This window comes from Phaenicophaeus curvirostris, chromosome 5, assembly GCF_032191515.1.
Source record: "Phaenicophaeus curvirostris isolate KB17595 chromosome 5, BPBGC_Pcur_1.0, whole genome shotgun sequence".
NCBI classification, from domain to species: Eukaryota; Metazoa; Chordata; class Aves; order Cuculiformes; family Cuculidae; genus Phaenicophaeus; species Phaenicophaeus curvirostris.
Genome location: NC_091396.1, coordinates 41,099,975 through 41,127,031, shown reverse-complemented (window position 1 = coordinate 41,127,031; position 27,057 = coordinate 41,099,975). Strand labels below are relative to the sequence as shown.

Genomic DNA, 27,057 nt, shown 5'->3' with positions numbered 1-27,057 from the left:
CCTTTCTCATGCAAACCTCAGATTTCCACATTAGTATTCCTTTAAAGGAAGAAGAAGGGAAGGAAGAAAGGATGATGGTAAAAATTTCAATTTAGAAGTTACTAAAGGCTGCCATATTTGATACATATTTACTCCATACCTTTTACTGATGTATTAGGTGGAGGTCCTTCCATTCTCAGGTTCCATGGAGGATCACCTTGATTAGCAAAGTCCCTCATTTTCAGATAGCTAATTGTAAGTCGGATGATAGATGCCTTGTCAAGCTGGCTGGTAATAGCTGCAGGCAGTGGCAACAACTTTGCCAGTTCATAGAATTCAAAATTCTCCTTTCCCCGGCGAGAGCGAGCAGCATCTCGGGACTTTTCCTTTCTCAAAGCTTGTAAACTGAAAGAAAATGAACAAAGTAGGACATTCATCAATATTAGTGCTCTGTCACATTTAACCAATTTGTTTTTTCACTGTTGGTCTTCTATACAAATTACCACATTTTCAAAATGCTCTTGTGTATGGATGTACAGAATTCAGGACACATTGAACGGTACTCCAGTCCTTGAATGATTAAACTATTGTTAAGTTTCAGTGGAAGTCAACATTTTAAGTAACTACTTCTAATTCATTTCAGCCACTTTCTACTTAGCCTGACCTTCCCTTTTTTCTGCAGCATGTCACAAGAAAAGATTCCCAAGGATGCTGTGTACATGTGGGGTTTATCCGCACAGATGCCATTGCTTCTCCTGACCAATTACAATCCACTTTTTTCCTAAATTTGTGCCAAATTCTGACTCTTCAGAAAAGAAGGTTAAAAGTAGTAAAGTGTGTGCCACCTCTGACGGGGGCTACAGTGTAGCCAAGATGACAGTTTGTACAGTAGCTTCTGAGACACAGAAGTTTAAGTCTGCTATAATTAAACCTTCATGGATTTCATGAAGCTGCTCTCTGTCAGTTGTTCAGCTGTCCTTGCTGCGGGAAAAGTAACCAATGGCAGAGGGTTGAGCAAGCAGTTAATAGAGTTATGTGTTTCACATTTCTGATTGTGATTCGCTACCATATACATGTCAGACTGATAACATTTTTTGGTAAGAAAGGATTTTCTGCTTTACACTAAGCAAGTAGAAATGTAAAGACATTATTTTACTCCTGTTGTATCAATGTATCACTTGCTACCACACATATGTAACACTTAAAGGTAACTCAGATTTTACTCCTGAGCTATTTGTTTAATTAGTGTAAAACTACTGAATGGACACTGTGATGGCAGTGGGTAGCCACTGGAGTCTTCTTTTGAGCTTTCCTTGGAACTCAAAGGAAACCACAAGTTTCAGTTGGTTTCAATACACAGTTTTGCAAGAGAGAAGGAATTAACATTTTTTTGTTGTGTGGTTTGGGGCAGACAAAGAAATGTACAGTATGCTTCCCAAAAGATGAGAAGTCAATATGTAGATAATACAAAGAAATAGATATTGCCTCTTTTGTTTTTAATGTAAAGTTTTAAAGTTAGGGGATTTTTTGAGATAGAGCTGAGTGTTCAACTTAGGATGTAATAAGATTGACCATACCTTTGCCACCATACACAAAAATTGGTGCTGATGCTGGGGCTGGTTTCTGCCAATCACTGAGTAAGGTGAGTAGAAACTGTCCCTGTCCCTCACAAAGACTCTATCCTTCCTTCGCTTCATTTGTTTACTTATCAATTTGATGAAGTTACAGCCACATTTCCATTAACTAATCATTATTTTACAACAGAGCTAGAATTCACCCAGTGTATAATGGAACACTAAATGCTTCTCTCAAGCTTTCACAACCCTTCCAGAAACCTTGGATTTTATCAACAAAAAAAATCATAATGGCCAGATCTACAAAAGCACTCCAGCACCTGAAGTATAACAGTAGAATTTAGGCACACAGATCTAATAACATGATTCTGAGACTTCTATTTACCTTTCTTACTAATTTGGAAATAATTTATACTACAGAGGTTCTCTTATTTTAATATTCTTCACCACCTGCATTTTTGTGGCTGTATCTGCCACCTCAGACTTGAAAGGGCAGATCAGCTGGGCCCTTAAAATATAAATTAAATCCCTCCATCACAAGTTACTGCGTATGCTTAACAAATTGTATTCCCTACACAATTCCATACTAACAGCAATTACATTTAAAAACACAGTCTGGCTAAGAAATAGGGATGGCAAGATAACAATGTGGGTGGAAATGGCACGTCCTTACTTACAGGTAAAGACATACCAGCCTAGTGAATCCCACACTTAAGTATACATACTTGTCTTTATGAAATACATATAGATCGCAAGCAGCTAGATTTGTAAGTTATATTTGAGGAGAAAAGAACCTGAAAAATAAGATTCCACAATGGTTGTTGTGGATGTATCTCTGTCCAAGTCCAGATTTTTACATGTGTAAAATCCCTCAAAACGCGCATTAAGTATAGCTGATAGAAATGTTTTATGTCTATACAGAAACCTGAAACTAACAGCTCTGTGAGGTGTGAACTGCCAACTTCATTTCAGTGAAGATCCCCTATGCAAGTTAAATACCTACAACATAAGGGAGAGACAGGCAAGTGCCTCTGCCCTATTGCTTGCCAAGTGAAAGCTTATTTTCATGGCACAATGGATCACCTTTAACTACTTGTAATCGCACTTTTTTTCTCCAGAAGCCAAGCCAGAGGACCTGAAGACCCCAAATCAGGTTTGAGAAATCCAGAAAAGCTGGGATTCTAGATCTCTTCTGAAAGTTTACACCAAGAGGTTCAGACCTTTCAAAAGCACACACTTACAACCCTGTGTAAGAAGGGGGATTTTTGGAGATCTCTAGTAAAACAAATCAGAAACATTACAGATCCCAGCAACTTTCAAAACTGAAAAAAGTTAGAAATTGAATGGTGACAGAACATTCCTTAGAAACACCAAAGACTCAACCCACAGTTTACAAGAAGAGTAAGAGGCTCAGGAGATTTCTGAAACATAATAATACATTGCTAGGTAAACTTAGATAATACATTACTGGATCAATAATAGTTTGCAATGGAAGTCAGCTCAGCTGAAAAGTGAGGCTATGTGTGCAAGTAAACAGCGTTCTTTGAAAGCCTCCTATGTGTATTCAAACTTTTTCCATAAAAACACTCTAACATACAAGGGATGGGAAGCTGAAATAGCAGACATACAAAAGAAAATCCTGAGAAACAGTATTACCAATAACACATTTTTCTCCGAGCCATTTGCTGTTGTCATTTGTTGAAGCTTCACGGAGCAACTCAAGGAGTTTGTAACTTGTAGCACTCTCCTCTTGGCATCAGTGCATTAACTTAAATTTAGAAACAGTGCCTGTCAAAACATGCACCCAAGTCCTAATTTCTACTCTGCATAATTCCAACAGGGAAACACACTTGTAGCGTTGGACACTACTTATGCTGATACAATGGATACTTAATTTGGGAGCAGTGATTTCCTCAGCAGAATGCAGGAATTCATTAACTATGACATAAACATCGCTGTTAATCCTATCTGGCATCTGTGTTTCTGATAGGCAACATCAACATCATCATCAGATGCCCTTAAAAGAACAAAGTGCTGGCAATGATAATATCAAGAGGATGCTAGAACACAGAGGTGTGAAGCTTACAACAGGAAGGAGTGGTGCTGACACAGGAGTAAAACTCATCTTGAGTCCTATCATATAACATTAGGGTTAGAAGTGTTTTTTGGTAACAAAACTGAACTTGGTAGAATATCAGGCTGAAAAAACTTACAAATACCCATAGGGTCTCCTGATAGTGAGAAAAGTAAAAGCATATCCCCGTTTGGCAAGAGGATTTCAAAAAGATTCAGAAAGCAAGCATTGCACAACTCGGAGCCCTTGCATGGTAGAGAAGGTCCCCCAACAGACAAGCAAATCTACATATGCTATCCACAGTACCATGAAAGTAACAGTGGGAAATACACCCAATGGACATAAAAATTGCTCCCTCTTTGCCTTCTGTGGAGAAGGGGAAGAAGCTCAGATAACTGGATCGGAGTGCATCACTGTACGATATCAAAGGATAATGTTGTCATACAATGGCAAAACTTCATGCATTCCCTTAAGAACATACTTCTCAAAGGATTTCCACAGACAGAGTCCACTAAAGAAGACTAAGAGGTTTCCAGCTGCTAGCTGCTGATAATTTTGTGATACAGTACCATATAAAGAGCATATTTAATGGCCAGAAAACTATTGCTCTTTTGATAGTAGGTTTCTAAAACATATATTATTTTTTTTCTTTTAAGGCCTTTCCAGATGGACTGATATAAAGGAGGCCTGGCTTTTACAGATGAAAGGGTACAATAAATACTGCCATATATTTTTTAAATGGTATATGCAACATTTCTAAAGTAGATTTTCTATTGAAGACACAGCAGAAGCAGAAGACATGATAATATGGTGTTGCATAAAAGTTTTATTGGTGCTCATAACTCACTTGTGATTTCATTGTGCTTGTGGTCATTCCAAGCTTAACCTGGTTCATATTTTATTTCACATCATTTTTTATATTTTATATTCATAAGCATATACATGCATACATATCTGTATGCACGCCCATAACCTCCACATGTCTGACAGATCATTATCTGTCACTTTAAAGATGGGAGAATCACAAGTCCTAAATTTTGCAGCATATAGTGACAATCAAAGATGTTATAGTATGTCAACAGATGCACTGACCTACATTAGCAAGGAGTTTTTAGCACATCAATGCCTTGCTTCTGTATCTCACTTTAGGCTGTAAAAGCCAGTGAAATAATTTAATTCCCTGAGTTTGTATTTTGAATGAAAGCACGTTGCAGTTACAAATAAATATTTCTGTCCCCAGTTTCAAAATATAGCTTGGAAGCAGATACATGGCATACTTGTTCAGTTTTAGAAAGACAGCTCACATCTACATTCAACCTGTACTGTTCCCTTAAACATGATGCAGGTAAGACACCCCAAGCAGGGCTTCTCAGACATTCGTCTCCCTATGCTCAGCCCCATATAACAGCACCAGCGGGACCTTATGGTACCCTTAGTGTACTTGTCAGAAATAGACTGGGGGAGATGGCCACAAAACAAAATTGAGAGACAAGCAGCCTGCTGAGCTCCAGATATAATTACTTCAGCTAATGGACAGCTTGTCTATGGATTGCCATCACAATCTTTGCTCATTTTCATTGGCTACAAGCAGAGAAGTGTGATGAACCCTTACAAAGGCTGCATACTATTTTAGATAATTCTATTGAAATCCTCCCTGATTTCAGGAGAAACTTTACAAGCACAAGAGTATCTAGAACAGAGCACTTTTTCTTGTAATACTAAACAATATCATACTTGTTAATTTAGCTATTATCGAGCAGTAGAAAATTTCTTAAGCCTCTAACAACAATACGGATTAGTAGCAGCAAAACCAGACACAGTACAACAATAACACTTAACTACATCTAATAATTTTTATAACAACCTTTATAGAGAAAGAAGCAACATGCATGCATGCATGTGCATTTTTGTATTAGTCTAGTCTTTTAAATTCAAAGTCAACCATAAACACTATCTAATTCTCTAAAGGCCGTAGTCAGGTATAGGTTATATCCATTTCATGGAAATCAGATGTATGGAAAGGATGTGCAACAGTAGAACACACAATGAATCTGTGACCAAAAAAAAAAAAAAAAAAAAAAATGGACTGGAGTTAAGTGATCCAACCCCCTGAAAGAGGCTTTCAATTATGCATGTCCTTCTGTGTACATCTTTTTCCAATATAAAGAACAGGAGAACTTGCTATTAAGTTTAAGAAGTTTACTTGCTATTAAGTTTACTTGCAGTATTACATAAGGAAAGAAATTTTTGCACCTCCTGAGTCCACAGGTCTGCATTTATGCAATTCTCTATGAAATACACTAGAAATATCCACTTATCTTTTTCTTACCTTGTTCTATGTCACTACAACATGACATAGTATTGTCGTGTTTCTGATATTTTTATAATTAGATCAACTTTAGAGTCCTTCCCCTTTTTTTTAGTAACCTAATTAAATCATTTCTGCGTTTATATCAATGCAATGTAGTGGATGAGTACAACAATTTAACTAATATGAATATTCACACTTTATGTTCTATTACAGGAATAATCTATTACCTGGTCCCTCACTTAGCCACATTCTGGAGGAGAATGTTTCCTGGGGCTTCAAGCTGACCAGTGCAAACAATGAGGGCAGCTAAGCCCCTTTGTAACAACAGATACAGAGAAAAGCTGACTCTTAACACCTGGGCAATTTATTAAGATAATGTCCAAGTACATCTATAAGTGGCCACCCACGGGCCATGTTCTGGCCTACAAGAATCTGTTTATCTTTCACTGATCTCATGGGACAATTACACTTAAATTATAAGTTCAAAGGCTAGAATAGCATCAATATTGAAATTATTCAATTATTTGGAATATTTATTTATTCTGCTTCTGTGTGGCTGTTCTCGTGCCTGAGTTTTTTTCAAAAGTGTTTGTTAATAGGGCCATCTCAAAAGAAGTGTTAAATCCAAGTGGGTATTCATCTGAACAGCAGTGCATAATTTCAGATTTAAAAAAAAAGATTTAGACTGGCAGAAAGATGGAGGAAGCAAAGCAGACTAACTTGCACTACAAATTGCAGTTATTGTAGTTGAAAAGTCCAGTCTAGCAAGTTAAGCATCGCCACTGGTGGCAGCAGGAACCTAAAGCCCCTTATATCTAGGTTTTTCATTATTGTTCTGTTTTTCCAAACGTTATGCTCTAGAGAGCTCACAAATATGCATGAAACTGATTTTTTATTTCGATATAGTAATACGAGGAAGCATAAAAGAATGAAGCACAAAGCTAATGTTCTTGTAGATGTGAATTAAAAGAAAAAAAAATCCTCTCCAGCTTCTTAAGTCTAACTCAATTATTTCTGAAAAACTGATACTGAAAGTATGTTAACATATTTAGCATTACTTTGCACACAGTATTTTGCTGTCCTTTGGGATTTTTTTATTTTAAGACAACTTTTTGAACTGATGCTTTCTCCCTTTCTTTGCTTTTCTTATTTTTCTACTGTCCTATTCATAGACCTGCTTTTCACACAGATTGTTACTAAACTGAGAGTACAAGAATTTCAAGACTAATAAAAAACAGTTACGCTATTTAAAAGGGAAGAGCACTTTTGTGAGGGTAAAACCTCCAAAAAAGGGAAAAGAAAAAAAGAGGAAAGGATGAGAATCAAAAGCCACATTAATTTTTACCTTCTTCTTTCTTTTTAAAGTACATCTGAGAAGTCAGACAGCAGATTTTTATGGATTTTTCTACTTGTGTGCTTAGGAGATGCGAATATTGCTCAGTCTCACTATTTATCAATTAATCTAGCATGCAGCCTCAAAGGAAAAAGGTCGACCTGTATTAAAAATTCATCCATCAAAAATTCATCAAAGACTTCAGCATTTTTACTCATGAACCTTTGAACACCTGCATACTTGTCAGATCTATGGTCATAGTTAACTGGAATCTATAGTTACTACAGTACCTATACTTGCTCTGACATGAGCTGCATAAGGAGACTTTCAGGTGAAAGAGCAGTACATAACCTAGCGAGCTGCATTGCTTTATCAAACTGTTCTTTTCATCAGACAAGGGATATCTGACATCTGACAGTTCAAAGTCAGTAAAATCAGACTTTCAATAAGCAAACACTTTTCAGGGCATTCATTATTGCCACATCATAAATATCACCATTCTTATGGGGCAAAAGTTTGCCAGAAATATAAATGAAAGCATTATCTGACATTATCATCAATGGCACATTCCACAAATTGAAGCCATTTAATGCTGTCCAGGAAAAAATAATGTTTTCAGAAGACTTTCTTTAATGTGTGAAGAAAGCTGTATAGTATACGCTGGAAGTTAAAGCTGGAACCTTCAAGTTCAAGGTAAAAACTGCTGCTTAACTAATGCACTGCTCATAGCTGTCATCATTAATTTATGTTAGCCTCTGTAAACATCAAGAGTATAATAGGCCAATTTCACAACTAAATATAGATGCACATTTTGCCCTTATATAAATGGCAGATTGCTGCTGTAGATCATCACTGCAGCAACACGTCAGTAAAGATGCACTGTTTGATGGTCTGATGCTCACACAATATATAAAACCAGTTGTAATGGTTGTTTGGAAGCAAAGTGTAACATAGCAGCAAAATTTCATTTGTTCCACAAACTCAGGATATATTAAGCTTGGCTGACAAAGACTGTTTGATGTGCTAAATCAGTTTGACCTTCATTTTTGCTTTATATTTCTCATTTAACACATGAAATGACCATTACTTTTTCTCTATATAGGAAAATATCACAGAACTGGTTTCTATTAAAAAGCCTCTTTTCTTTGTAGATAGCAAAAATGCATTTTACCATACCTGCTTTAACAATTATTGTAAAAATAACGGGCAACTTATGAAAAAAAAAAACCAAAACAAACAAAAAAACCCATCTATATTAACCCAACCTTTTTATTACATCAGTGAGACTTGAGATTGTTTCTAGGTGTTGTTTTTTGCCAGAAACAGTTCATGTTACTTTATTTTCAACATGCAAACACCATTCAAGGAAAAGGTTTTTGTGTGCTTGAACTAATCACTAAACTGAATGTTTTGTCACCAATAAGCACCATTATTGAAACATATAAATAACAGGATTCACTTCCTAAGTAAGTCATTAGAACATAGGAATCTGGCAGGTTTTTAAGGATTACAAACGTATCATCCCACACAATCTTTTAAAGCCAATGTACACTTTGATACAGGAACAATTAAGTGAGCTGTGATACACCAGCTCAAAACCAAACTCTACAACCAGAACACTAGCATTCTGATCTTTTTTTTTCCTATGTTGAACTAAGTAATTGCCAGCCTTATGATAATAGAGAAACTGCAGTTTTATCAAGCAATTTTGCAGCACCCAATAAACAGAACTTTACCTTGGAGCAACTTGTACATTTCACACCTTAAATTTCTATTTACCAAATCAGCTAATCACTTCACAATTGAACTTCTCAGAACAAAAAATTATCAATTAAAGTGGCTGAAACTCCTGCAAATTATCATTTAGGAATGAAGTAATTGCTTTCATCAGGGCAGAAAAGCCCGCCAGAACAGAAATGTCACTTCAGATTAGTGTTCTCACTCCTGAAGCTATGGATGACACAGCTGATATAAGACTAAATGCCAAGACCAATCAATTGCTTTTGTGGCTCTGTTCTGAGCTGCTGTAAAAGGGGCCATTTTCTAGGATCTACTCTTCATTATAGTAAATGCTATCTCCTTGGTAACATAATTCCATTTCTCATAAATTCCTTCTGAGAGCATTGTCCTAACAATGAATGTTTGTGGAAAAGAATGCTGTTGGTTTAATGCAAAAAATTAAGTGTGAACGGCTGTCAAAGTACCACAGTTTGCTTGTTCTTACACATAAATTGAAGTCTTTACATTAAAACCAGAATACTTTGGTGGAAATGAATGTTCTGAACAAGCGTAATATATTGCATTTGGAAGTGGTGTGTTTCTGATTTTATATACCTATGTTCTGTGTATAGCGGGCACACTCGTCCCTAGAAGAGATTTCTCAGTTTAAGAGAGAGTAGATAAACACTCCACTTATTTCACAGCAGTGCAGTTAAGAAATGTGAAACTGCGGAAGAAAACATGGTCTCATTATCATATGACATGCTATTTGTTAGCAGACTCATCTGTGTATAAAAGCCTCCTTTGAACTGAGCCCTTACTGGAAATATCTGTATTTCAATTTGTATTGTTCAGCTTCCTAAACTACTAAGAATCTGAGTTATGGTCTCCAATTAAAAGGATATCTGAGAAGCTAATTTGGTGGAACAGCAGCAATTTCCTGCACTGCTCTCTCATGACTGAAGTTTAGAAACAAATTCAAGATTACAGATTTTCATTCAGAACAGGATGAAAAGTATTCCTCCCTCAATGAGCATAAGCAATTCCAATTAACAATAACAAGAGTTATGTGACAGGAGAATATATTACCAAATATGTAAAGAAGTAATTTATTCAGCATTAAGATGAAAAGTGCAATTTTACTACAGTATTTCCATGGGTAACCAAAGAAATAGCACAGGTACACTGCTCTCAGATTGTGACTATAGACCTGAATGCTGGCAATCTCACAAATACATGAAAAACCGCACCCATTATATGACGTGGGGGAGATATAAAATCACTGAATGTCATATCTACCTGCTTGAAGTAAAGGTAGTATAGTAAATTGCAAAGCCAGATAGCATATTTGGAGAACCCGGACTAAAGCTATCTCATATACCATATTAAATACGCTATATAGCATATCATAGTTCAAATATGAGCTTTACATTTTGGGCATAGTAGTGGTTACAACATAACTAAATCACTCTGAATTAAACAAAGAGAATCCAAATTTCTAACTATACTCCTTTTTTGAGTACTGTCTTTGAGAAGGAACATTTCAGATAAGAGGTTTTTGATCTGGTTCTTAATATTTTAAAGACTGAGTAAGCAGCTGCTATTTTCCTCACCTATGTCAGAGCTATTGCAGAAATGTTTACTGGAACATTTGTATCAGCATGGCCATTATTTTCCATAACTTTATTTTACCAGCAGTAGCTCTGACACTGACAGCTGCACAGGTTGAAGAAAAAAAACCTCTTTTTTTTTTTTTTTTAAATAAAAGCTGTGTCTGTGTGAGGTAGTTTTTCTACACCATGAAGTTTTAGAACTGCGGAAAGGCTGAAGAGCATAATCTTGCATTCAGACATCCCATGTTTGCTCTTTACAGATGACCTAAATAGGGATTTTGTTAGAGTTGGCTGTGCTTTCTTTAACTATCCGCTCCAGTTTAGTTCCCAGAGCCTGGAAAAAAAAAAAAGCAAGAATTCCAAGCTCTCTCTTTCACTGCTGCCACATAAATAATCTCTTGATGGTGTGTTCTCAATTACTGTAATAACAAGACCTGTTCTGAAAAATATAACATGCTTTACCTTCTTACCCACTCTTGCAATTATCATCCTCATCATCTCATAATTCTCTCCTTCTCATATAACAGTTATCCTTACATTGATGGGTCTATGGTGAAAATATGCAAGCTGTAGTTTTAAACCCTACCAGTCGGAGTTTTTACAAAACCTTTTGTGAAGGGATATAGAATACACTGGTACTGCACTCCAAAGGAGCCACCACAATTTACAGAGACACAAATGAGCTATCTTAAAACTGAGAACAATGTAACTTCAACAGGACAAAGAACTACAGGACCAATATTAGCCATGAGCCTTGCATGGCTTTTGCTGCCTGTGATAAAACCTGTACTGATAGAGGTCATGTTGTCATTGATACTCAGGCTACCTAGTTTAACAATACCTCCAGCAAATCTGAAAAAAAAAAAATATGCAACAACCAGTCAGGAGGTGGTGTAGGTACATCTGCTGAATGCTGAAAACCAAGCAGTGCATGCAGAATTTTTCTTTCGCCATCTCAGGAAGAACTTTCTGCCTGTGCAAGTCTCCAGAAGCTTACTGACAGATTTATTGAAGCTCATTTTTCCAGAAGCACAAGTTCTGCTCTTGAAGGTGCAGTGCTACCTGTTGAACCATTGCCTCAGTAGAGTATGAATGAGCTACTAGGCTTTTCACTTTTAGACCCCTGGCTTGAACCTTGAACAATTCAGTGTAAATTAATTTCAGCAGAGCACAAACCAGCAAGGTTTCACAATTAGGTGTCTTTCACACCTGCCACCAATGAAATAACTTTTATTACTGCTTCGCATTACAGGACAGGACACAGTCTCCACTGACTTCCCTTGCAGAGGGACCACATTTACTTTCTATTTAACTGTCTGGGATAAACAGCAACTCTGCAACTATCATGCAAACACTGGTGAAGGGCAGAAGAAGCTGGGGGAAAAAACAGTCTTACCAGAAAACAGTAATTTATCAAACAGAAAGAACTGTGCAACTTTCAGGCCACCTGCTTTTACAGCTGTAAAGTAATGGCTTAGACACCACTGCTAGTGTTACAGAAGCGTATGAAGTTTTAAGAAACAAAACCATACAAGTGCATAGGTTTGGACACAGAAAAAATGACTTAAAACCAAAACAAAACTGCAACAAAAAATATACTCAAAACCCAAACCAAACAAACAAAAAAACCAACCCCACACCAACAAGAGAAACAAACAATATACAAACCCCCATCATTCTTCCATAAATCAATATTACCATGCATTTTCTGAGGCTAGCTTCCTATCGCCTACCTGTTTCTTGGGGGAATTAGGCTATACCTACATCTTCTTGCTTCCTAAGGAACATGAAAGACTTGCCAAATACTGAAGAATTTTATAATTAATTTAGCAAGAGGGAACCATTCCCCAAACTTTAAGCAGAATGTCAAGGCAATCATATGTATGTGTCTGTACTGGCACACAACTAGCATTATATTTTATGGGTTAGTGAAAAAAGCCTCATGAAGCAACATGTTAATGTGCTCCACAAGCCTCTCCTCAGCTCTAATTACAAACTTTAGATTTTATTAGTCATAAAAAATGTTCATTTTGCAGATTCATAATGACCTTAAAATGACCTCCTCAAATTGTATGAAATGCATTAAATGAGCCCCAGAAACCTGAGAAAACCCCCAAAAAATCTTATTGTCTCCTTTCTCCCATTCTGCCTTCCACTCCATCCATAATAAATGAATAAATAAAAGGAAGCCTACATAAGAGTTAAAGTGCTTAGTTCCTACAGCAATCAATTTTATATTTAATATTTTATTTAAAAAACCCCGCAGCCTACATCAATCATGTTTCAGTGTATTATAGTAGCACTCCATACATGTAACAGGTTGATGGAAATTCTGTGTTCAGTTTGTTACAACTTTAAGTTGAAATTTTCCTTGTTGGTTCTCTGCTGGTGCCTAAAATGAAATTCTGTATGCAGAATGACAAAAATTTATTGAACCATTTCTTGGTTACCTAACTTAGTTACATGAGTGGATTTTAGGTGCATAACACAAAGACTAACACATCATACGAAAAAGACATGATATTGTTATCTTTTCAGCAGTTCTAATACAGCGGGATAAAAACGAAACCCGCGTTGATAGAGGAGGAAAAAGTTTCCTTCTTGTTCCATTTACAAGTATCAGTACCAGCCACATACGTTATTTGGCTTATATGTTTCCTGAAATGCTGAGAAGAGTCTCGTGTCAGAGGTTGTGCACTCAACCCAGACCATGAACTGCCTGGCACAATGGTAATTGTTACACCAGAGGTATGTCCCTAAGGATTTTAGTTTTCAGGCACTTGTAGCAGACCCAAGATCTAATTTCTAACTAAGGTTTTCAGATATGGTATAGTGTGCTGGTTTGGGCTGGGACAGAGGTAATTTTCTTCACAGTAGCCAGTATGGGGTTATGTTTGGAATTTGTGATGAAAACAGTGATGATAACACAGGGATGCTTTAGTCACTGCTGAGCAGTGCTAGCACAGCAGCAAGGCTTTTTCTGCTTCTCGCATCACTCCACCTGCAAGTAGGCTTTGGGTGCACAAGAAGTTGGGAGGGGACACTGCTGACACAGCTGACCCAAAGTGACCAAAGATTCAGTTCCATACTATATGGCATCATGCTCAGCATATAAAGCTGGGAGAACACAGAGGAATGGGAGGGCATTCAGAGTGATGGTGTTTTTCTTCCCAAGTAATTGTTACGTGCAATAGAACCCTGTTTTTCTGGTGTAGGCTGAGCAGATAAGAAGCAGTGAATGAATTCCTTACTTTTGCTTTGCTTGCAAGCAGAGTTTTCACTTTACCTATTAACCTGTTTTTATCTCAACCCACAAGTTTTCTCATTCTCTTCCCTTCTCCCTCCCACACTGGAAGGGAGTGACTGAGTTGCTGTGTGGTGCATAGCTGCCAGCTGGGGTTGAACCACAGCAGTCATTTTTGGCCTTCAATGTGAGGTTTGAACCCAAGACCCTGGGATTAAGGGTCTCATGTTCTACCAACTGAGCTAGCCAGGCAAAACCAGTTCTTCTCGGAACCGAGTTTAATAAGTAAGAGTAGACCTGATGCTGTGTTCTGATTTGAGCTAAAGCAGAACCAATTCTCTTACTTTTCTGCTAAGCTTCTTCTGAAAGTGAACATGTTTTCAGACAGTGTCTGGTTCTAAAAGTGATAATTCTTATATAGTTCTCACTAAGCAATGGGATGAAAGGTATGCAGAAAGGTCATTTCTTATACTTATTCCTATAAAAACCAAGGCCATCTGAGAGTTAGTGGAAGGCCATTAAGTCAAAGGGCATAAAAGGGTCACACCTGTCTGGAGGAGCAGACTTAACAGGTGACCCAAACTGACCAACAAAGTATTCCATTCCATGAATGCCCTACTCAATATAAAGCTTAGGGAACACAAGGGTCAACTTCTCTTCTTTGATGGCCAATATCCAGTGAGGGCTTTGTCTGTTCGTCTACTCCCGATCCTGATCCCTGTGCTCCTTAAAGCAGTTCCTGAACCCAACTCCTCTCTGCCACTATTAAGTGTGTATTTTTACCTATGCCCGCTCTGCAGCACTAGTGGTGATGTACCTAGGAGCTGGATATTGGGGTTTTAAATATATTTGTATATAATTTATTATTTCCTTATTAATTTTATTTTCTTGTTATTGTTATAGTTTCATTAAACCTAATTTAGTCTTAGTTTTGAGTCCACAAATCTCGCTCCTTCATTTCCTTTTCCCCATTCACTACGGGAAAGAACTAGGACTACATTGTCCAGAGCTTAGCTGCCCAGTAGGCTGGGTCTGGCATACTAAGCTGGGACATGCTACAAGCATTTTATAACCAGAGTAGCAATATACCAAAAGCTTTCCTTAAAACACATGCATCATCAATTACAATCCTAAAACTGTCAAAAGCAACACTTATCCAAAACCTTCAAAGCTTTAACTGCTGAGACATTAAGTCTCACATCCTAAGTAATGCTCACCTTGTACAGTAATATTTGACTGTAAGCAAGAGTGGCAATATCCTAAATCCATCAGACTGCATGTATCAAAGGCATTAAAATTATCAGTGCTTTGAAATACTGACCAACAGCTGCCCAGGCTACATAACCTCCAAAAATTAAAGCTCCTTGCAAAAACACTTCCTGAGAACGGACCAACCAGCCACAGAGCTCAAGAAACATGAGCAATAAACCATGAAAGAAAGTGAGATCCAGAGGTAAGGTCCCCTCCTGAAAAGGTCCTTGGCCTTAAAAAGTGACCTCTTAATTACTCAGTAGGTAAAGCACCTTCCTGCAAAGTCTCGCAGGTCTAGATCAGAAAGGAATATGATGATTATCTAGGAACTATCATCATCACGGGGGAGGCCATATAATGTTACCCAGTAATTCTGGTTTTGTTTGCAAAAGTATCAATCATAATCTGGAAACTTCAAGAAGTAAAGAATTTCTATTGCAAAGCAGCTGCAATGCTTAAATTAGCCTCAACATTAACACTTCGTGGTTTATTTCCACTTTCAACTTTGCTGAATTCAGCTTTCAGTCACTGAATCTTAGGATTCCTTTGTCCACTGAACAAAGGAAACTCCAAACATATGCTACCTTCTGCCTGTCTGGGTAATTACAGGTCATGATAAAATCACCCTGTTAACCTTCCCTGTGATATGATACTTGACTGACTAAAACTCAGTCACTGCATGCTTTCCAGTCTTCATTTTAGAACTCTCTTTTTTTCAACACGAAACCAACCAAACAATTCCAACAGCAGCAATTATCAGTAGGTTATATAATTTTCCATGTTCAATATTTCAGTTTATATACTTGAAGATTATTTTAGTTTATATCTGAAATAGCATCATACTGGGCTACAGTGCTCTCTGCTGCTCATAAGGAAACTTAAGTCTTTCAATTTGGGGTTCACAGAGAAAGAGACACTAAACTATAACTATGAACTACAACGTCAGTTCTATGTTGCTCCCTGTGTGATATTCCTGGCCAGTGATGGTATTTGTTTCTCAGAAAAGGAAACAGATCTGGTAAGTTCCATAGGCTACAGATCATGTAAAATGAGAGAAAAACATGCTTTAAAATCATTACATTTTTAAAGTCATCTGACTTGAACCAGCATTTCTACTCCTAACCCTTTTGGCCACCTTCCCCAGTGCTCTGACTGCTACAGCACTGTGAGGCGGCCTATGAAGGTGAACGGGGATGGAGAATATATAAAAGCACCAGCGTGAATCACTGAGGGCAAACAGCAAATTTGTCACTGATGGGCTGGTGGCAGAATATTATGATTCCTCAAAAGCTGCTGAAAACCTTTCAGATTGCTGTTAGCCATCAAACCAGCACCGTTACTTACCATGGACAGGATGCCAAGGGCTCAAAGGCATTGCTAGTGGTGGTGTTCATGTTCTCCATTTCAAATGATTGCCTAAGTACTGGATTTTTAGTATACCTAGACACACAAGCTAAGAGAGCCTCTGTATTCCTGTGGCCATGATTTTAATAATGAATTATTGAGATATTCCCCAAAAGTCACTATTCACACAGATGTTCAATACACATAAAAAAATTAAGGCTGGATTTTCAAAACCAAATAGTGCTGCTACTGCTCCTGGTCAAAAGATGCCCTGGAAGTTCCTTTTAAAAACACCACTTTACTCTGTTTAAAACCAGTCATCACTGGGATAACCTCAGGCAGGTAAAGCAGAAATACTTTGGAGTCAAGAGGAAATGTAATCAATATACACCCATAAACATTGCATGTTAATCTTGGAACTTACCTGTCGATAAATCTACCAGCTCATCAGAAGGGGAAAGAGGTGCAATGACTGCTGAAAATAGCTACTGAGTGATGTTTAAAACCAGCAATTGTATTAGGTTTGTGGGTAGGAATTTAGCTACAGAAAAGAAAGAGGAAAAGAAGGAACCATCACAAAGAGCTATTATACCTGACGGGGTCTACACAAGACAGATGAAATGTGAGCTTCAGTATTCAAAACAGAAAGGATACAATCATATGTCTGGTTAACTTACAGGAAATAGTTCCAGAGACAATTTTATACTAACTACAGTGATTTGAGCAATTTTTAAAAATAATACCAGCCAATTTCTCTCCATTATACTCTGCTGGCAGAAAATAAAACATTTTTCTTTGAAATGATTGCCTCTGGTTGTGTTAAATCATGCAGCCTGTCAACATGTGGTCACCAGTTTTACATGGTCTTTCTGCCTCTCTGGAAAAGAATAAATTTGCAGCCTGATCCTGGATATAAATACGTAATCTAGCATCAGTCAAAGTTGTTGCTGTTACTACAAACAAGGTAGGTAAGCAATTGTAATGTTGTAATATGAAAAAAAATCTAAGTCAAAATGATACATTTTGAACTCAAATATGACAGGGATTTTGTTTTTCTTAAATAGTAGTCCTGGCAACTCCTGCTACTGAAGAATTAAAAACATTTTAAAAAAAAGAAAAATAGAAGCAGAGTTTAATTCTGTCACCAGATGTGCCTGCCCAACTCCATTGATTTAAAAGGACAACACAGACCCTTAGTGTTAAGTGATTTCATAAAAGTAAATATTTGAAAAACAAAATGAGAAAAAATTATGAGATCTCTCTTTTGTACACAGTTGTTTCAGCAAGCTCACAGCAGCTGAACAAATTAAATCTCCAACCTTTTGCTGTCAAGTGGGAATTACGTACTAATAATTCTATAACTGATTGGGATATGTGCTTATCTCAGCAATGTGACTAAATATCTGGAAAAAGTGAATGGAGAACAAACCTCCTGAAAGATAAAACACATTACATTCAATTTTAATAAACTTATGTTGAATTAACCTTTATAAGACTCTTCACTTTTATTCAAAGAATTTGCCTATTTAGTACTCATTTTACAAGAGGATTTTCACCTTTGGTGCCTTTTCTAAACTCTTTGTATATGGGGTATATAGCATATCTCAAATATCTTTTCATCTCTGTTTAAGGATGAAGAGATACGCAGAGTCAATCTTTCTAATTAAAGCATGAATGTTGACAACAGCTTACATGTCTATTACTCACATTCTTAGGAATACCTACTTCAAAAACACAGTATGGGAAAAATTGTGCTCTTAAGAGCAAGGGAGAAACAGCAGCTAAAGTGTTCCCCATAATGTAAAAGGAGTCGATATATCTGTATGATGCTTAATGCCTTCCAGGCACCTAAGGACTTCACCGAGCAACAGGGTTTACCACAGCTTTAATAAGGTGCAAATGCTAATTCCCACACCGCTAGCCTGCTGACAGATACTACTGACACGACAAAATGGGATCTTGACTATTGTGCTCATATGACCTGTGACAGGGGCTACTGAAGATACACCCACGTGTACCTATCCTCCAGTTTGTGTCTGTTTCCTGTAGAGAAATCAGAGAGCAGGAGTCTCGTAATTGCCTCCAGCATCCCAGAAAAATGACAGCCACAAACAGACCAAAGTCAGTGCCAGAATTCAGGCTGAGCAGAAGAAAGTATTTCTAACCAGTCAGTTTTTAACTGAAATGCCAAAAATACTAAACAGCTTTAAATGGCCAGTGTAAAAGAAGGTATTAACCTGACATGCAAGAAGAATAAACATTAGGAGGAGATTTGGACAGTAAAAAGTAGCAACAGTGTGACAATAAGACAAGTCAAATCAGGATAGAAGTAAGATTTTTCAAGTTACTTCAAGATTTATTTAGACCAACAGCTTTCAAAAACTAAGAATTCTTGTGCCCATTTTAAAAGTCTTATTTAAAATATTTTATGAGTTCAGTTTACATTAAAATCTCAAATAAAATAGCGTGGTTGCTTTGTGTGGCCATCTGCTACTCTCATCAAGTGTCTCTAGTGACGAAAATGTGGATTCTAGTAGTTTTACTGTGGAGATAATTGAAGCCTTTCTAAGAATAATTTCTATTCAGCTCTTTAGAGCCAAATTTTGCCCTTGGATCTACACTCTATTTTGTAACACTGGAACATGGTTCTTGTTTAAGCTGTTAATATCACCCTCTGTGTATAAAGCATGAGCTACTAGCCTTTCATCTTTTTGCAAAGGAGATATAATCTGTATTACCTATTTTGGCAGATGCTTTTGGGGCATGCTGAGCATGCTTATATATTTAAATTATATAAATAATGCTGATATCAGAGGCTGATTGTCAGTGATCTGACTTTCTAATTTCAGTTCTACTATTAATTTCTAGTATAATCAAGAGCAAAACGCTGACTTGACCCACAGCCTCACAATATTAGCCTGCTAGAAAAACTATCCTGAGATTTAGCTTACGTAATATATTTTTAAATCCTTATAGATCCCAAATCTGCAAAGTTTATTCATAAAAGCAATTCATTGATTTCAATGACATTATACAGGGATCTCTGGAATAAATCAGAATGTACGAATCAAGCCCTTGCAGGCAAGTCTAGTCTGTGGGTCAGGTGACACTGAGCTCTGGTGTACCTAAACTGCAATCCTGAAGACTTACCTATAAAGAATGTGTGTACTTGATGTTGAACTGAAGGTGTAAACCCTGCACCACATACTTTTAAAACTTGAATTAGCCTCATTGCTATGGGTAGCTGCCTCCCTCTGCTTTTACTGCAGCTGCTGGAGCAATACTCATATGAGCTGGGAATGTTCCAAAAAGCTGCTTTCCTTTCTTTGCTATGACTGCTTATCAGATTGCTAACTGGCCCCACATCACAACGCATCATGACACAGAAAACAGTTGCTGTTCAGCTTGCCTCTTAGTAAGCCTAAAGGAATCTGAGCTGGCCTGGTCTTAGGGAGCATTTCCTCAAGGATGTTCTCCTTCTCCCAAAGTAAGTAAAATAGCCAAAGAGAAGAGAAGGGGTTGGGGGAAGCACAACCAAAACAAAAGAACAAAAGAACAAAAATCTGATAAAAGAAAGTGCAGCTAGCTTTCCTGTTGGAGGCTGAAGGACAGATGAGGGGTTAGTCCTGGCACCCAAACAACCACAGATAACTGGGAACTGCTGGTGCACAGTGAGCTCCCATCAGTCTCAGACCCCAACACGCACACATAAGACATACATTAGGGATGAGATGCACAAGCTAGTTCTACCTATATTAGCTACTGCATTCTCCATACAGCACTTGGGGTGATGTGGGGTGTGTGTTTGAAGGTATTTTTGCTTTTTCTCCCCTGAAAAAGAAGAAAAGCAAAAAGAATTGTACAAAGCAAACAGAACAGATGTAGGAATCTGTTTCAGAGCAGACTGCATCCCCTTGACTTCTCTGAAATATGTTTAGCCCTTCACTTGAAACAGCTGGACACCAGTGAATATAGGTATCATTTCATATACCACTGAAAATATGTTCAATTTGGGAGCTGTGTACAGGAATAAATAACAAGATCCTAGCTACACAAACATTAAACTGGCATAGTCCAGCATTACAGATGAAAGAAATCACTTTCAACATTGGTACTGCGTTCCAACCCCGCATCTTTGCCTGCACCCTGGGAATAGGTATGGTTAAAATTAGTAAGAAATTTTTCCCAGGTTAGATTACAGGTTCCTTAATCCAGTTTACCACATGGATATATAAATGCCTGTATATATGAGAGTGGTACAGAATGAGTGAGAACACAGTATCAGCTTTCATGAAGGAAAGGCAATGATAGGAGCAAGACTATGTCCTCAGCTGAAGCCGTCAGAACAATAAAGATTGCCAGAATGAAACTGCTCACTTGGAATCTCGCCAAAATTACCATCCCTTTAGAAATGCTTATTTAAAAGCATGAAATGTGCTAAATATTAATAAACACAATCAATATCTTGAATTCACCCTCAGCTCCATCAGTAACCTAAGGCCATGCTGGGGCACTGGTTCGTTTTGGACTTTGGTGGAACTCAGCCATATACTGAAGCCACAGGAAGAAGAAGATAAATTTCAGTATAACTGACAGCATATGTTTCTATATCTCTATTCAGTAGCTGATAGAAATAAATAATACACAGTGTGCCAGTGATAACTACAGCAAATATAACGTCAGCCAACGTCCTGAATTGCATTCTAATAGGATCTTAGAACAGATCTATGCCAGGTTCCTCAGGGCCTGTTTTCATAGTGGTTTGTAACAAATACAGCAAAACTCACTAATTACTTCTGCTTTCCAGGTTCAGAAACAGTAAGTTGTTCCGAAAGCTTTTTTCATACCATACTAGTCTAACTTTTCTCACTTGAATCCTTTTCTTTTCTTTCTTAAAATACACAGCAAAGTCTTTGAATTAAACTGAAGTTCCACTAATGCCAAATCCTGGTTAAAAACAGCTAGATGTTACCTGAAATAACATTTTCATATGAGACTGTTCAGACATGTAGCCAACTGGGATCTGTCTGGCCTTTTGAACTGTTTATATATCCTTAAGCCACCAGAGGTCCCAACAGTAAAGCCAGCTTTTTATCATATTTTGTGACTCCGTGACCTCCTTGGAGAACTGTGGAGACTTAAATTAATAAAAGTGTTATTTTAATCAATGTATTCAAGTTAATTTTTTGATTTTGTGTTAGAATATAATAAAGTTCATTTTAATACTTAGCAATATTTTATAGTCAGTTCTATTTAACTATTCTATAATAGCAGGGCCAGTTATGATCTCTTATACCTCTTCACAATCTAGTAACTCCACTAACTTCAAACATGCTATTTTAGCTCTGTCAGTTATGTTAGCATCCATCTCCATGCAACTTAAATACAACTCAACCACAAATAATGAAAGCTTAACCTAAAGTCCCCTGTGCAGAGCTTGTCCCACTTCCAGAGGCAAACATGGTGTGTTCTGCTCTAGCTCATACTAGGTGTATTAGATGCCAAAAACTCAGCTGGAGATTGTCACAACATCTGGCTCCCTGCAATACTCAATTTCTTCTAAATGTGAACACCTCTGAGTGAAGCACATCCAGAAATAGACACAATTTTGTTTTTCTTAAAGCATGAAACTTCACAATCAAGAATATTTCAAAAGCTTAATTTGAAAAAAAACCCCACAAATTAAAGTCCTAGCTCTTAGGACTGCTGCTTGAAAGAAAGGTATAATTCACCTCTATTATCTGGCTCTATAACTACATATGTAGGCCCACATCCTCTGTCAGAATTATCTATCAGGCTGTTGGCCAATGCCTCTTCTATATGTTTAGCAGCCCTCACACAAAATAGGAGAATCCCTTTCTATGGATTACCAAGTACTCCAACCCTCAAGAGACACAAATTCACTCAGCAGCACCTTTCGGTGCCTTTTACTCCCTTTCCCTCAAAACAAATGCATTCTGTGCAAGATGTATTGCGCATTACAAGCGCTCATTGTAAGGGTAGCTGGCTGCTTTCAGAACATCTTTTCAAGCACACTGGATACCTCTCTTGGCTGATTTCTGCTCTCTGGAACGGATCCCACCCTCTCTGTTCATCTCCACCTCTTCTGTGAGCTCTGCTGTGACCTGCAGTCTTCAGTCTGGATGGGGAGGTGCATTGCTCCCTGAAGCATTGCATTCAAAGACAGCAACTACAGTTGTGCAGAGTGCTACACACACTGATCATATACACAGATTTGGCTCTGCTCCATCCTATTTTGGGTTCTTATAAAGCTTGAGTTACGTACAGTTAGGTGTTTATGCAGATATGCCTTGCTTTTCTGCTCTCTCTTTGGATAATGAGGAGGGATATCCAGCCTTTTGACTCTAAGACCTTCAGACAGGGTAGAGGGAGAGCAATTTCATGGGAAGGGCTTTAATACCTTTGGCAGCAACAGGTGCGGAGGGAACCTAAGTTGGCAGATCTCAGAAAAGATGCACCTCTCCCTCTCATCAATGACACTGGTTTAGTATTTGATAGGAATGGTTGGACTCGATGATCCGATGGGTCTTTTCCAACCTGGTGATTCTATGATTCTATGATTTTGCCCTTCATGCCGTTCCTCCATTTCATTGCTGCCTAGTTTGAGCAGCCTGGTGTGCTCCAGCCCTTCATGCTCAGGGACAGTAGGGAAGGAAGCTCAGAGGCAACAGGGAGAAAAGACAACAGCAGAAGCAAGTCAGCTGAGAGGTTATAGGTATATATCAGAGGACAAAGCAACATGGGTGAAGTCATTGTAGGTATCTGCTGCAGACCACCTGATCAGGAAAAGGAAGTAGACAAAATTTGTTTTATAGAGTTGGAGGAAACTTCACAATCACAACCCCGGTATCCATCAATAAGGATATTAAGTAAATCCTTCCTAAATCCACTTCCAAGCACATGAAAGACTAGAGGTGCCTGGGAACAGTAAGCATGAATTAGCAAAAGCAAGTAATGCCTGACCAACTCAACTGCCTTTTAAGAGATTTTTTTGTTTTTAAGATAGGTACAGGGAGGGCAGTATTATCATTTACCTCTACCTCATACAAACATCTTCAACATAGTCTCCCAATAGGTCCATCCAGTCAAACTGGTGAGATTTAGACTGGATAAGTGCACAATGAGGTGGGTGAAAAACTATCTGAACCACTAGACTCAAAAGGCTGTGATCAGTAGTACAAAGTCCAACTGGCAACTTATTTACTATTGGTGTCCCTCAGAAATAAATATAGGAGCAAATATCAATTAATGACTTTCTAATGACCTGGATGACAGAATGAAGTGTATCCTCAGCAAGTTGCCTAAACAATATCAAATTGGGGGAGCACCAACAGAGGTATCCCCCATGTCCTTCCATTCACCTTACATGTATCATAGATTAATTGATTCTCCCACAATCCTGTGATGCTGAACTGACCTTTGCAGCTGGGCTGCTGCATAATCAGACAGATGCTTCTTTTCCTTCACTGCTACCCCACACAGATGCAAAATTTATCTGTGGCTCCCTATAATTTGTTTCTCAACAAGAGAACAGTAGCATTCAGAACAAAAAGCCAGATACGCATCCCTGCTCCACCTTGATACTGCTTCCAAAGGCTCTGTGATTCGTGTGACTCTCCTTTAGCCCATGAAGGGCTGTATGCTGTAAGTCCATAGTGAAGGGAGAGGTGAAAACCTTGTGACCCCATTTAAATTAATCTTTCACACCTCCTAACCTTGGATTAAGGGCATACCCTTCCCTCATTACAAGCATTTTAAATTAAATAGAGATAAAGCAAGAGAAAAGACACATTAGAACATGCCACTGTTATAGAAAGTGAATACAGTAACTATAAAATCAAGCAATAGTTACTGATTCTGTGAATAGTGAATTTCCATTCTTTCACAATACATGATTAGTAGTGATAATTTCAGAACTCCAATTCGCCACTAATTCAAAAGCTACATTTTACAACAGTAAAAAGCAGAGGCCACATGAGTAAGCTTTGCAGATGGTCCAAAACAGTTATTTAATTCTTCATCAGCTAGTAATAAACAGCTGCATTCTTGTGTCCTTTTTGCTTTTGTTTTATGTGTCACAATGTATAAGCTTATTTCTTGAAAAACTGAGAACATACAGAATATTCAAAATACATTGTACCAAAAATGTTATGCAATTGGAGAGAATGCAAAATGGCAAAAGAAGGCTTTACAAAACATGTGAAAGGCTAGAGAGTGTAAGACAAAACTGAAAGAATTTGCAGTCTTTCTTACAGCTCAATTTCTCATTAATGGAATGAAAAAATTGGAGTAGGCTTAAAAGAAGAAAGCAAGTTTCCATATTCAGTCCAACCTGAATTCTAACATGCCTCTTTTACCCCATTTTACACGTTATTTTATAGATATGCCCAAATCAGCACTTTGCAAATAGCAACCCAAGTCCTTCCCACTCGTAAAACCCCAACATGAGAACTTAAGCATAGATATGCTTCAAGATTTAGAATAGTTATGTCATTAGAACTTTATTATGGTCCTTTTCCTCTCCTGGCCCCACACTCTCTGTAACTCGTCTACTTTGGCAGGAAAAAAAAAAAAGAAACAAAAATTACTTTACATTTGTTCCCCAAATAGAATAAACTGGTAGACCTTTATTCTGGTACTTATCCATTTCCTTTCCAATTTTGCTGCCATAGAGATATTATCAAGGGCTGTGATCTTAATTTCCACACACTCTGCCCTTTCAGCAAATGCATTTATTCCAGCACAGGATAAACTAGCAAAATTTTGATTGCTTAAAGTGTGTCCAGCCGAATGCCTTTTCCACCCCATTCCTGTTATTTCATTTCAAAGTAATGATTTTTTCTTCAAACACAGAGGGGTGACTTAGTAAAACGGTCACAAAATTAATAGTAATGGTCATAGAGCAGTATCAAATGCTAATTTAGACTATTATAAGCTATGCATAGGTAAAAATTTATTATCTGAAAAAGCAAGTTTTAAAGTGAGTTTTAACAGTTTCTAGAACCATTCATTTCTAAAGATCTTCAAAACCACGTCTTTGAAACCACTGCTTGATGACATATGAAAAGGCATCAGAAAATGTGTGCTATATACTTAACAGTTTGACTTTTGAAAAAACATTCAGCAAGTTAAAATCTCAATTCGGTGCAGTTGCCACCACTGCTTAAATATGTAAGTATTTCTATTCACCTACAAATTCGCATTTTTGGCTAGTTAACCCACAGTTGAATTCACAGCTGGCACTTAGGCAAACAATTACTTAATCTGCATGAGAACCACTGAAGTTTAAACATTTGGAACTACAGAGCACATTTCACTACTGCTATAAAGAATTACATGGTCAAATTCTTTATTATTCACATTTTTAGCACAACCAAGCTTGGTTTTCTCCCCCTTTACTGAGAAGGCAGGTTTTGGATTCTACAATAGATTCTATAATTTCACTGAATTATACCATATTCTATTTCCATTGTTATAGGTCTGTGAAAATACAGGATCTTATTCTATCTTTCATTTTTTTGTTATTAATTTTAGAAGCAGGAGTATCAGAAAAGAGGTAACATAATAATTCATCTGCAAAAGAACTAAAACTTCAATCTTCCAAACACATTTTATTTGGGTGGTAGAAAAACCGATTGATTATATTCATCTTGATATACATAGATGCAAAGTATGTCCTTCTCCCTGGAGCATGCATTGGCATCTGAAGCAAAACATGTGGAGGCAACAGCTTTTCAGGCATCAGAAATGACAGAAGCAGGAGCACAGGTAAGACTCTTTGGATACAGTTCTTTGACCCATATTCAATTAATCCAATTTTCCCAACATCAGAGGCTGCATAGAAACTGTACTAGAGTTTACAATACGGTCTGATGTGGTTTCTTCCCTTTAGAAAAGGTCCGTTTTCACATTTACAGAAAATTGTAACAAGACACTGCCTTGCAAATAATCCACCAGGGCTTTGTCTCTGCAGCAGGCAGAGGTGTGAATGTGTGAGTGCACGCAGACCAAAGCAAGCTGTGGTATGAATTATGGTAAAGCCGCGTATCGCCGGTCCCAGAGCACGGTGCGGAGAGGCAGCCAGCAGGCTATTTGCATATTTGGGCACTTAGCAAGCACTGAAATCCATGTTGCTACAGCTTGACTGCTTTTGGTTGAAGCTAGACTTGGTATGCCTATGGATGCTACAGTCACACCTGTAACAGCAGAGTAGAAGTAGCCTGTGACAAGTAGTCAGGAAATATTTCTTTAGGTGACAGTTTACTGGGAAATAGGTGTATGTACCCAGCACACTGCCCTACACGTACATAGCATACACAAATATAACCAGTTTCTTTGCTCTTCATTTAGTAAGAAAAAAGCCACGGGGGATTATTTAGTTTGAAGAGCAGGTTTAGGGATCATTTTTGGATGCTTGCTTCATACATGACATTTGAAAAACAACTATGCACATAGTATAAGAGTGTACTATAAAGCAACACAAATGGGTAAAGGAAAGCTTGGGAGTGGTGACACCGTCTGCCCATGGCCGTTTCTATCACTCCCAGGTGCTCAGATTATAGACTCTTTAGGATGGCAAAATATGTTTATATCC

At 37.7% G+C, this 27,057-nt stretch overlaps 1 protein-coding gene across 4 annotated transcripts in view; it reads right to left on the bottom strand.

Moving 5' to 3' along the window:
- The window catches only part of NPAS3 (neuronal PAS domain protein 3), a 617,745-nt gene that overhangs the window by 434,355 nt on the left and 156,333 nt on the right, over window positions 1–27,057 (bottom strand). For all 4 annotated transcript variants that reach the window (XM_069858438.1, XM_069858439.1, XM_069858441.1 and 1 more), the window contains one exon: window positions 140–384. In XM_069858438.1, coding sequence (XP_069714539.1) covers window positions 140–384 — 245 coding nt within the window. The remainder of the gene's footprint in view (window positions 1–139; window positions 385–27,057) is intronic.